Below are 13066 nucleotides of genomic sequence, written 5' to 3' on the forward strand. Positions count from 1 at the left end.
TAAGTGCTTTACAATTATTATCTTATTTGATCCTCAAAACCTCCCTGGGAGGTGGGTGCTACTATTATTTTTATTTTATAGGTTAAGGAAACTGAGGAAGACAGAGGTTAAGTGACTTGCCCAGGGTCAAACAGCTAACAAATATTTGAGGTGACAGGTGATACAGTGGATAGTGCACTGGGATTGGAATTAGGAAGACCTGAGTTCAAATCCAGCCTCAGATACTTACTAGCTGAGTGACCCTGGGCAAGTCACTTAACGCTATTTGCCTCAATTTTCTCATCTATAAAGTAAGCTGAGAAAAAAATGGCAAACCACTCCAGTATCTTTGCCAAGAAAACCCCAACTGGGGTCACAAAAAATCAGACACGACTAAAAGGATCCAACAAAAACAATTTCCTGACTCCAGGCCTAGTGGTCCAACCACTGCATCCCTAAGCTGCCCCATAAGAATAAAAGCTATAGAGCTATTCATACCTTTTGACCCAATGACCCCATTACTATGATGAGACTATAAAGATGTTAACAAAAAGGAGTGGGAGGGGAACACTTTCCTTACAACCTAATACTTCTTGTATCTTTTAACCTTGCTTCTAGTTTTGTGACATCCCTGTGAGCACCCGAAGGCAAGCTCTCACTTCTCTTTTACACCCAACTGCTCCCTCTATGGTATGCTCTCCAAGTATCCAGCTATGCTCCTCAGGTGGGACACACTTTGGCTCATCTGCTTTTCCTAAAAGGTGATTCTCAGAACTGAACCCCAAACTCAAAGTACAGCCTGACTAGGGCAGAGTACAGCAAGAGTGCATTACTTCTCTCCTCCTAGACATTACACCTTTCTTACTAGAGCCTAGGAGAGCGCTAGGTGTTCTGGTTTTGGCTACAGCATCTTAACACTGACTCATACTGAGATTGTAGTCCATTAAGAGGCAGCATGGGGGAGGGTAGTGGATAAAGTGTTGGGCTTGGAATCAGGGAGACCTCACTTCAGGTCTAGCCTCAGAGACTTTGTAGCTGTGTGATCCTGGGCAAGTCACTCAACTTCTGTTTGCCTCATTTTCTCCATCCATAAAATAAGGATAGCACCTGTGCAGGACTGTTGTGAGGATTAAATGAGATAATTTGTAAAAGGCTTAGCAGAGTTTCTGGCACCCTGTCTCCTCACTCTCCCTCTGACCCCAACAGGAATGAATTTTTTTCACAGAAAATATTGTTTAGCTATGTCTTCTACCATCCTGTGCTTTTGAAGTCAGTATTTTGAATGTAAATATGATGTTTTATGCCTCTTGAATTTAATCTTATTCAATTCAGCCCAGTGTTTTAGTCCAGTGGTGTCAGATTCAAATAGAAATCAATCCCTGTGGGTTGTACAGTGACTTAGAAAACCATAACTTAACATTATCTATGTTGAACTGTATTTGTATTTATTTTGTTAGACATCTCCCAATTACATTTTAGTCTGGTTCTAGTGTACTCAAGAGTTTTGTGGACTGCAGTGAGTTGGACATCTCTGTTCCAGTCTATCTAGATCTTTTTGGATCTAGACTCTCATATAATGTTATGGGGTCCTGATTGGGGAAGAGGCCATAAAACACAATAAGAAGTGAAAGCCATAAGCTAAAACTCTGTGAAAGGTGGAAGCCCAGACATGGTGACTTGTTAAAAATCATAATTCAGATCCTGGGTCATAACTTAGTGTGACCAGGCAATAACCATAACATGGACACAGAGTGATCACTTCATGAACAGCAAATGTGACTAGTACACAAACCTGTGTTTGGGCATTTGCCCAATAACATTGGCTTAACGCCCAACCTTGGAAATGAGCTCATTAATAAGCAGAAACCCAAAATATCCACTAATCAGTAGCAATGTGCTTTATAGCTCCACCTCCCCTTAAATGATTTCTATAACTGCCACTGGGCTTTCCAGGGGTCTTTGCAGGGAATCAATTCATTATTGAGACTGTTTTCATTTGGCAGCCACCCGAGACTGGCCCCTATTGTAAGTAATCCATTATGATTATTAAAACCATTTATTAAACTCTGTATTTCATCATAATTGAGCCCTTGGCCTCTTTTTCTGGTACCAAATCAGCTCCTCTGATTGGAGAAGCCGAGAACATCCCAGTGCAGGGGGGCATCAGCCCTTGGAAAGGATGAGAGCTCCCCAGTCCTACAATACGTATTAGCTATCCATTCATGCTTCATGTTGTCTGCAAGTTGAATAAACATGCCATCTGTGTCTGCATACAAGTCTTTGATTAAAAGGTTGAATAACATAAGGCTAAATACAGATCCCTGGAGCATACCCCTAGAGACCATTTTCCAAGCTAACACTGACCTATAAATAACTATTCTGTGTCATTCAATGCAAACCCAGATCTACGTCTCTATCACCCAGTTGTATCTCTCCAACTTACATATGGGCATACAATAAAAAACACTGTCAAATGCTTTGCTGAAATTTAAGTATAATACAGCATCTCTCCACCCCCACCCCCTTTCCCACCTTCTTATTACTTCTTGATAAAAAATGAGGTTAGTCTGACATAGTTTGTCCTTGATGAATCCATGCTACCACTCTGAGATCACTGCTTCCTTAGGTACTCACAAACCATTACCTTAATAATGTGTTCTAGAACTTTCCCAGGAAGAGAAGTTAAACTCCCTCAGCTATGAAGCTTGTAGAATCTACCCTTTCCCATTTCTAAAAAAAATTGGGACAATATTTACCCATTTCTAGTCTTGTAATAGCTGTCCCATTTTCCAAGAGATGTCTAAGTCTACCAAGAGTGGTTCAGCAATCACACTTGTTAATACTCCTTAAGATATACTTTGTGCCTAGTAACTTGAACACACTGATCCTATCTCATTCACCTTATGTTTCCACTACCTCCTTTCCATTTTTGTCCTAGTCTTTCCACTGATCACTCTCTTTAGGAGAGAAAACAGAAATGAAATAAAAGGTAGGTCGATTGGTCATTATAGTTCTCTTGAACATTAGCCCCATTCTTTTATTTAATCTTTTTATAATCAACAAAGGTAAAAAAAAAATCCCTTTCTTTGTTCAAGTATTGAGCACCACCTCCACTCATTCTGGGATTCACAATTCTTTTTTTTAAAATTTATTTATTTAATATATTTTGTTTTCAGCATTGATTTTCACAAGAGTTTGAATTACAAATTTTCTCCCCATTTCTACCCTCCCCCCCACTCCAAGATGGTGTATATTCTGGTTGCCCTTTTCCCCAGTCAGCCCTCCCTTCTGTTACCCCACTCCCCTCCCATCCCCTTTTCCCTTCCTTTCTTGTAGGGCAAGATAAATTTCTAGGCCCCATTGCCTGTGTATCTTATTTTCTAGTTGCATGCAAAAACTTTTTTTTTGTTGTTTTTGAACATCTGTTTTTAAAACTTTGAGTTCCAAATTCTCTCCCCTCTTCCCTTCCCACCCACCCTCCCTAAGAAGTCAAGCAATTCAACATAGGCCACATGGGTATCATTATGTATAACCCTTCCACAATACTTATGTTGTGAAAGACTAACTATATTTTGCTCCTTCCCAACCCATCCCCCTTTATTGAATTTTCTCCCTTAACTTCGAAAGTGTTTGTTTTTGATTACCTCCACCCCCATCTGTCCTCCCCTCCATTCTATCCCCATTCTATCTCTCCCTATCTCCCTCTCTCAATATATTTCTCTCTCATCCCTTAATTTGATTTTCTTTTAGATATCTTCCCTTCATCTTCAACTCACCCTGTGTCCTCTCTCTCTCTCCACATACATATATACATACATACACATTCACTTATATAAACATATATATATATATATATATATATATATATACATAAACACACACACACACACACACACATGCATATTCCCTTCAGCTACCCTAATACTGAGGTCTCATGAATCATACACATCATTTTTCCATGTAGGAATGTACACAAAACAGTTCAACTTTAGTAAGTCCCTTGCAATTTCTGTTTCTTGATTACCTTTTCATGCTTCTTTTGATTCTTGTGTTTGAAAGTCAAATTTTCTATTCAGTTCTGGTCTTTTCACTGTGAAAGCTTGAAAGTCCTCTATTTTATTGAAAATCCATATTTTGCCTTGGAGCATGATACTCAGTTTTGCTGGGTAGGTGATTCTTGGTTTTAATCCTAGCTCCATTGACCTCTGGAATATCGTATTCCAAGCCCTTCGATCTCTTAATGTAGAGGCTGCCAGATCTGGGGTTATTCTGATTGTGTTTCCACAATACTCAAATTGTTTCTTTCTGGCTGCTTGCAGTATTTTCTCCTTGATCTGGGAGCTCTGGAATTTGGTGACAATATTCCTAGGAGATTACTTTTTGGGATCTATTTGGAGGCAATCGATGGATTCTTTCAATTTCTATTTTGCCCTGTGGCTCTAGAATATCAGGGCAGTTCTCCTTGATAATTTCTTGGAAGATGATATCTAGGGGGATTCACAATTCTTACAGGACTGGGATATTCTTTGGTATTCATCCTCCATGTTCTTTATAGAAGTTTTTGAAATGTGGATTTGTTCACGAGTTCCCTGTGTCTACATAATGGACTCTTTAGGTAGTTAATTTTTTTTTTCTCTCTCATCCGATTATTTCTGCTTATGTCTTTAGAATTTAATTCTTGAGGGCTTCCCATTCCTCGAGTCAACTACCTCTTCAAAATATTAAACCATTTGATCTCTCTACCTCCTCTGAATCCTTTGATGTATGCTCTCCTCAAATCTAAGTGACATCAGATTATGCAGTTTTCCTTTCTTCTATATCAAGACTTCTAGGATAGGTTCCACAACATGGCCAGAATCAAGTCCAAAATAGCAGTTAATTTTAAAAAATTCTTCCACCTTTTGAAGGATGAAATCATCATTAAAGTATGTCACAAGGTGAACAGCTGCTATTGTTATACCAAGAGCGAGTGAGACACACTACAGAGTATAAGTTTTAAATGGAGAATTTATTAGCTGGTGACCATTTGGGGTTCCATCCAAATCAGAATGGCCCCGAGTTGGGGTGAAGAAATAGTATTTATAGAAAATACAGGGTACAATGGTTAATTATCTCTTGAAATTTTCGGGCCAGGTCACAGGGTGGTGGGTGGTCCGGGGAAACAGGAACAAAGGTCCTGACAGATCAAATATTTTGACAGGCTATTGTTAAGTGGGATAATCTTATCTATTGACATTCCTTGGTGGAGTCACAGAGCCCCAGGGACATTTGCTAAATGCCAAAAGGTCTGAGTCCATTCTTTATTATGCAAACTGGGGTTTCTCAGGGGTCTCCTTAGCAATAACTGATTTTCCCAGTACCACACTATGATTTTGGCAGTGGTATTAGATATCCAGATAATTCTGCCCCTCCCCCATACACTACAGTGTTTCCATAGCAGGTTTGTGATGTTTCCTGAACTCCCCATCTAATTCCTCCTTTTTGTCCTGATAGTTTACAGTGTACTCCTAACAATAATACTGCTTCTTTTTCCAGGTCTTTTGATTCTTATCCAAAGGCTCTCCACCATGTTCCCCCCTCTCAAGTTCTTGGATTTCTTTACATGATTAAAAATTTTTAATAGAAAATGTTATTCCTCCACCTCTTCTTAATATATTCTGTTCCTAGACTTACACGAGCTGATGCAAAGTGAAGTGAGCAGAACCAGGAGAATATTGTTCACAGTAACAGCAATATTGCATAATGAAGAAGTGTGAATGACTTTGTTATTCTCAGGAATACAATACTCCAGGACAGTCCCAAAAGGTTCTCGAGGAAACATGCTATCTACCTTCAGAGAAAAAGACTGATACTGTCTGAATATAGACTGAAGCATGCTATTTTTCCTCTCTTTCTTTCCTTCCTTCCTTCCCTTCCTTTCTTTCTTCTGGTTCAAGTCTTGTACAAAATGACTAATAAGGAAATGTTTTAATGATTGTACATGTATAACCTATATGAGATTGCTTACTGTCTCAGGAAGTGGGGAGGGGAAAGAGGGAGGGAAGGATAGATTTTGGAACTCTAAATTTTAAAACAAATTGTAAAAAAAAATGGTTTTAACATGTAATTGGGGGAAATATTATTTAAAAAATAAAGTGAAATAATATACGATATATAGTTCCTTTTAAAAAAATTCAACATTTTGTTTTCTGATTCACATTCTCTCCCTTCTGTCTTTCCTCATTCCCACTGAGAAAACAAACCTCCTTCCTCACCAGTCTCCCAGTGGTACAGTGAATCTGTATACTGAGTCCATCACCTCTCTATTTAGAGGTCTGTATCAATTTCATTGTGAGTCCTGTAGAACTGTAGTTGGTTATTGTGTTGATCAGAGTTCTTAAGTCTTTCCAAGTTATCTTTATTTGTGTTATTGTATAAATTGTTCTCCTGGTTCTGTTCACTTCACTCTGCATCAGTTCATACAAGTCTTTCCAGGTTTCTCTGAAACCATTCCTCTTCATTTCTTATGGCATGATAGTATTTTATCACATTAATATCCCTACTACAACATGTTCAGCCATTCCCTAATTGATGGGCATGCCCTCATCTTCCATTTTTTTGCCACCACATAAAGAGCAGCCATTTTTTATTGCTTCTTGGAGTGTCTTCTGTGAATTATTAACCTTCTGCTTTACTATGTTTCTTTTTATGCTATACCTTTTTGTTACCCCTCTGTAGTACTAGGATTGTCAGATCTATGTGGCTGTTTTCTCTCTCTTCCTTCCTTTTTAATATAAAGTTCTCTTGAAGAGATTTACAAGAAACCAGGAAAATATTTTTGCTGGCATTTGTCTGGGTATATTTGATCCCTTTTTAAAAAATTGTCATCCCTATATTTTAAGCTGTGGTCTAGAAATCCAAATCCTGTTCTCAAACATCATATTTTAAATCCATTGTTCATTTCCCAAATATGGCTTTTTACCTCTTTGGAATCCCATATCTTTAATAACAAACACTGATGAAAACACCACTGGTGCTCTTGCAGGCTTCAGTTTTTTGTCCATGACTCTATGATCCTTAACAATACTTTGTTACGCTCTACTGCTGGTATCATTTGTTCTCACATGAATCACTAGAAATGGGTGGCAGCCATCAGGTTTGGCAGTTCTTGGGAGGGACGTCATCATATTCAGACATAGAAGAGAGCAAATGTCTCTGTTACTTATGTCAGGTGAACAAATACTCTTCAGCAGGAAGTAATCAAACACTGATGTTTCTTCTTTTTCTTTTGGCCATTATTGGACTTCTCACATTGTGGTACCTGTGGATCCACAGTCTTATTCTGTGAAATATAAGAACCTACTTCCTATGGAGAGGAGCCCAGCTTCCCTTATCACAAAAAGACCGTCATGCTGGAAATGTTCAATGTTTCTTTTTCATGGGGGCAAACTGCCTATTTGTGAGACATGAAGCTGTCCAGTACTTCATGGAGGAGGATGCAATATTTTGGGCTTTGAATAAAAAAGAGAGGAACTTCAAATAGATGGAGATGTTGGGGTACAGAGATGGGAGGTGGGAGTAGAAATCAATTCGTACAAGGTTTATCAGTGGAGTCATTTTTGAAAATGTGCGAGACAGAACATAAGTATTAGACATACCTCAAAAAACTTCTCTTGAAAAGCTTTTTCATTAGCAATTAACTGTCTAAAGGTTGAGATTCTTTCCTTATGTTTCAGTAGCTAGGAAGAATTAGAGACAATTTATATTATAAAAGGAAGAGAAATAAAAATCATTCTATGTTCTTATTATCTTTACTGTACACTACCGGATGTCACAGGAAGAATCTTTAAGTATCTATGATTAAAGATAACATAAGTGTCTCCATGAAAGATGAGATTATATTTTTAAAGTAAATTCATGAGAGGTCAATAAGGATCTCTGAATATAATATTAAAACAGGCTTAATTCAAAATTATTACCTTCAATATTTGGAATCCCAATTAATTCTAATGGCATAAAGTTTTATCAAAATTAAATCAATATATGCAAAATTACTTTTATTATCTCACTAGTCTTAGTGAGCCTGAACTAGGCTTCTGAACTAGCCTGAACTAGGCTTCTCTCTCCATTCAGACCAATCTGAGAAGGACGATTTCTCTGAAATCCCATGTTTTCTCCTCTAAGCCCTTTCTTTCTATATTTCAGTTACAAGACACAAAAAACTGCCCCAGAATTCCAGGCATATGTCTTCTCTTTTTCTCAATTCAGATCATTCATTTTCCTTTGGTGAAGGGCCCAACTGTCATGAATCTAAGTACCCAACTTGAATATATTTAGGCAGTGTTGTGGCCCACATTCCTTGCTATATATTTTATCAGTAAGGCAATAAACACAATATCAATGGTAATTGTGAATATGCCTATGCAGTTCTGTATCGCAAAGTATGAGAGACTCTCCATAAAGAAGGTAGAAGAAGTATAACATTTATTCGGATACCAGAGAACCATATCCCATAGCCAAATGTTCAGCTCCCACAGCCAGTTAACCCACTTCATCATAACAGCAAGGAACCCAAAACACGATATCACAACCTGGAACCTTGCCATCCCAAAACCTCTCCAACCCCCTGCTGGGGTCTTCCCAAAGACAAACTCACAGTACAGCTAAGTCTGCCTGTTCAGTTTTAACCATCACAATGGTAGCCATTAGAAGCCATAACTGCTCTCTCTCTCTCTCTCCATTTCCTGTCACATAACTTCCTTTTCCTGTCAGGAAGCTCCTCCCACCACATGTGACTTAGGCTTCCTGTGACATAAGCAGGTCACATGGTCTATTAATGACTGGGAAATATCTTCAAATCTAAATTACTACTACATGTATGTACCTCAGATTCAAAATGATGCATCTCTCAGATCTACCTCTCCAGTGTTATAATTCTATAATGCTCATTTTGAACATATACTTCTGTCAGGAGGCAGAAGGCACTACTTCACATAGTGATTCCCTTGACTCTACCCTCAAATCTCTGCTTTTGTCAACTGAAGAATGCTTGACTGTCAAACCAAAAACATAGACATTGATGAAATAACTGTGTTGGCAACCAAAAATGGGCTCCTTAGCACTTAGTCAACAAGTGCCCTTGACTAATTTGGCTTTTTCCCCTGAACTGAATACTGTTTGTATGTTGGACTGGAGTAAGCTTGTCGGCCCCTTCACCTTGCTTCCCTTGCTTAAGCTGATGGAAAGAACCTGTGCTTTCCCGGTCAACCCCTTCACCTTGCTTAGGCTGATGGAAAGAACCTGTGCTTTCCCGGTCAACCCCTTCACCTTGCTTAGGCTGATGGAAAGAACCTGTGCTTTCCTGGTCAACCCCTTCACCTTGCTTAAGCAGATTGAAAGAACCTGTGCTTTCCCCGGCGTACCTTACCCCCCCCCCCCCCCCCCCCTGCAGAAGCCGGATGGTTAAAAGCAGCTCCCGTTGGAGCCAGAGGCTGCTATAGCCACAGCCACAGCCACAGCTGAAGCAGGAGCTGCCAGTGGCAGAGCTGACCTACGGGAGGAAGCTGAACAAAGACTTCAGGCCAGTGGGTAATCTTTTTACCATAGAGGGGGAAGCATGATTTTGCTTTACGCAATCATGCTTCTCTGTAGCCTCCTGGTTACTCTTTCAAGGCGTACTTATTGGGCCTGGAAGCTTTTGATCAATATATCAAAATGGGGTTGCTGGTTCATGGGTTGGTTACTGTGGAGCCTAAATAAATGTTTTGATTCTTCTGCCTTCTACTTTGAGAGTTTCTTATATCCGGCGGTTCCGAACCTTTCAGACATGTTTATGATCCTCTTTGAGATTATAAACTCTGCCCTCCTAATACAATAAGTGTAGTAGATGAAGTTACCTTGTACTTATAAGAAGTAGATTTAATATTACTTAAATGGGTGAGGTTTTTGAATCAATAAACACTCTTGTAAAGGGCCTAGGAAAGCTCTAGAGTTCTAAGAATTACTTCTTTGAAAACAAAAATTATTCAAATATTAGTGTCTCTTCATGCCTTTATATATGGCCTTATTCTTTGACTAAACAAGAGGGTTATTATTGCTAAAGTTTAAGTCACCATACCTCTTTTTCCAAACTTTTTTTCTTAAAGTTGAAACACTTCATTTTTTTGTAAACATTCTCACTGTCCTGCAAATGTTCAATATTAGGACTATCTGTATCCTGAGAAGAATAACAAGATTAAAATTGGAGAAGCTAGACCAACTAGAGTTTTCAATAAAAACCAACTTCAGCCACTTATCCTAAGGCATCTCAGAAAGTGTTGTGTGGAAGGAATTCATATGGCTTTATATTTATAAACTAGTCCTTGGAGGGAAGTAGAGACTCACCCAAAATGCAACAGGGAGATATACATGGTGGACATAAACAGTCTGCAATGCATTACAAACAAGAAGTGGGGTAAAGGATGTCACTGAAGAATGATTTAGAATGTAAGATTGAAAAAAAAGATAGAGAGGATGGGTTAGTCACATGGAAAGGCTAGGTGGCACAGTGGCTAGAATGCTAGGCTTGGAGCCATGAAAACTCATCTTCCTGAGTTCAAATCTGGCCTTAGACACATACTAGCCGTGTGACCCTGGGCAAGTTGCTTAACCTTGGTTGCCTCAGTTTCCTCATCTGTAAAGTGAGCTGGAGAAGAAAATGGCAAACCACCCCAGTACCTATTCCAAGAAAACCCCAGATGGAGTCGGACATGACCGAAGTAGCTGTACAAAATCATACAAAGTAAAAAAAGAAGAAAAAAGGAATTTGGTTACACTGTAAGCAGGAACAATTTGACATCTCTATCTATTCTGTAATTGCTATTTCAATAGCAGAGGCATGCCAGGGTATTTAAAGGCTTCAGAACAAAATCCAACGTGGAGCACTTGGGCCTGGCCACACCAGGACGTTCATCTCTATTCTCTTCTCCTAATTACTTGCATTATTATATACCTCACAACCATTTGGGGCCTCATAAATATAAAGTTCTAGCACAAGAGCCTAGGGACAGATCAAAATGAATTTATTGGTACCAAAGAGTTGTGGCTCACAACAGTCTGTTGTAATTACAATAGATAGTGTTAATGAACAAGGAAATGTGCAGGAAAGTAAAGGAATAGAGGAAAAGGGGACCGGGTTAATCCACACCCTACTTAATCAGTCCATTAAAAATTGACTGTTGTCATTAGAGGGGTAATGACCTAAGGCCAAGAAATATTAGACAGTGGGAGAGCTTTAAGTAATTCTGGAATCTGAAGATATTTAATGTAAGTTTTAGGCATTACATCTGGTTATATTTTTGCCAGTCTTTTTCTCTGCCTTACCATGCTTGGTTTTTGCAAACTTTCTGAATGTTTTATTTACCTCACAGGTAAGCAGTCCCATCATCAGAGCCATTAAATCGTGCATCTTCGATACAAACTGAGAAGTTTTTTTCATATATGGTGAATTCAAACTTTCTTCTTCAAAAGGTGGGCAGTTCAGGAACACATTTGAGTGCATTATTTTCATGTCCTGTGGTGGACACATTCAAATTTGTCTTGTTAAAAGCTGAGAGCCTGCTTTTTTTTTTTTTAATGAAAGTCCTAAATTTTAAAAAAGCAAATCACCTAAAAATGCAGGGTTAAAAAAGAGAAACTAAAAGCAGCTTCTCTTTGGCAATGAAATTTTTGGTTAGCCAGCAGAGGTCAGAATTAAGCTCTAGTTTTCTCTAAACAAACAAACAAAGAACCAAAGAGAAAATTATATAGTGTACTTCTATAGAAAAAAGCTTCATTCATTCAAAATTGGTCACTTAACCAAGTTTGCCTTAGTTTCCTCATCTGTAAAATGAGCTAGAGAAGAAAATGGCACACCACTCTATTTAGTATCTTTGCCAAGAAAAAAAAACCCCCAAACCCAAACAAGGTCATGAAGAGTCAGATATGACTGAAAAATAACTTAAAAACAACAGTATTACTGAGACTCATAAATGCTGGCCTGGTCTGGGGTTATGGTACAAATTTTGGAGCAAAATTGAGGAATTTATGTCTGTTTTCATACTGAAATATCACAATTAATAAGTATTTGATATTATATATGTATCATATTACATATATATCTATATATACACATATAAATTTCTTACTTAACTTTTTTTTTTTATTTTTCCCAATTGCATGTAAAAACAATTTTTAACATTTGTTTTTTTTTAATTTGAGTTTCAAATTCTCTCCCTTTCTCTTTCCCCTACTCCCTCCCTGAGATGGTAAGCAATTTGATATAGGTTATACATGTGCAATCATGCAAGACATATTTTCACATTAATCATGTTATGAAAGAAAACACAGACACCCCCCACAAAAAATAAAGTAAAAAATAGTATGCTTCAATCTGCATTCAGACTCCATTGGTTCTTTTTCTGGAGGTAGATAGCACTTTTCATCATGAGTCCTTTGGAATTATCTTGGATCATTGTATTGCTGAGAATAGCTAAGTCTTATTTAACATTTTAGAGATGAAAATTGCTAGCATCAACATTTTTTCACAAAACCCCTATTCACACTACATGGAACACCAAGATTCCACAGAACAGTTTGTGAAACATTAATCTATTTTTAAAAAATTAAAAGTTGAACTGATGCCAGCTACTATAGATACTAAAAAGTAATTAAGTCACATACACACATATTAAACTATATCCATTTAGGGAGTTGGAGTTGTAATTTTCCAATACAGATAAACAAGTAGTCTTTAACTTATAATATTTTAATAGACTCACCAGTGGCATTGAGAAATTAAGCAACTTGCCCACCATCACACAGACATATCAGAGGCAAAATTTGAACCAAACCCTTTCTGACTTTAAGGATTACCCTCTAACTATATTCTCTCTCTAATATAACCTATTTGGTAGCTATGTAACAAGAATGGTCAAGGAAATCCTCTAATCCACTAGATTGGGTCCGAGCTGCAATGATTCAGACTTAGCAAAGTTTTTGGTAGTGTTTGATTCTTCTGTGGTCATGAAGACTCAGACACAATATACCATGAATTGTCTCCAAAATTCTAAAAATTAAGTTTGGTTTGCAA

General features: G+C 38.0%; 1 protein-coding gene across 1 annotated transcript in view; it reads right to left on the reverse strand.

Moving 5' to 3' along the window:
* CAGE1 (cancer antigen 1) overlaps positions 1 to 13066 on the reverse strand; it is a 95622-nt gene that overhangs the window by 42012 nt on the left and 40544 nt on the right. The window contains exons 9-11 of the mRNA XM_036742522.1: positions 11360 to 11509; positions 10076 to 10174; positions 7617 to 7697 (exon numbers count right to left, since the gene is read on the reverse strand). Coding sequence (XP_036598417.1) covers positions 7617 to 7697; positions 10076 to 10174; positions 11360 to 11509 — 330 coding nt within the window. The remainder of the gene's footprint in view (positions 1 to 7616; positions 7698 to 10075; positions 10175 to 11359; positions 11510 to 13066) is intronic.

Source organism: Trichosurus vulpecula, chromosome 1 (assembly GCF_011100635.1).
Source record: "Trichosurus vulpecula isolate mTriVul1 chromosome 1, mTriVul1.pri, whole genome shotgun sequence".
Taxonomy (NCBI): Eukaryota; Metazoa; Chordata; class Mammalia; order Diprotodontia; family Phalangeridae; genus Trichosurus; species Trichosurus vulpecula.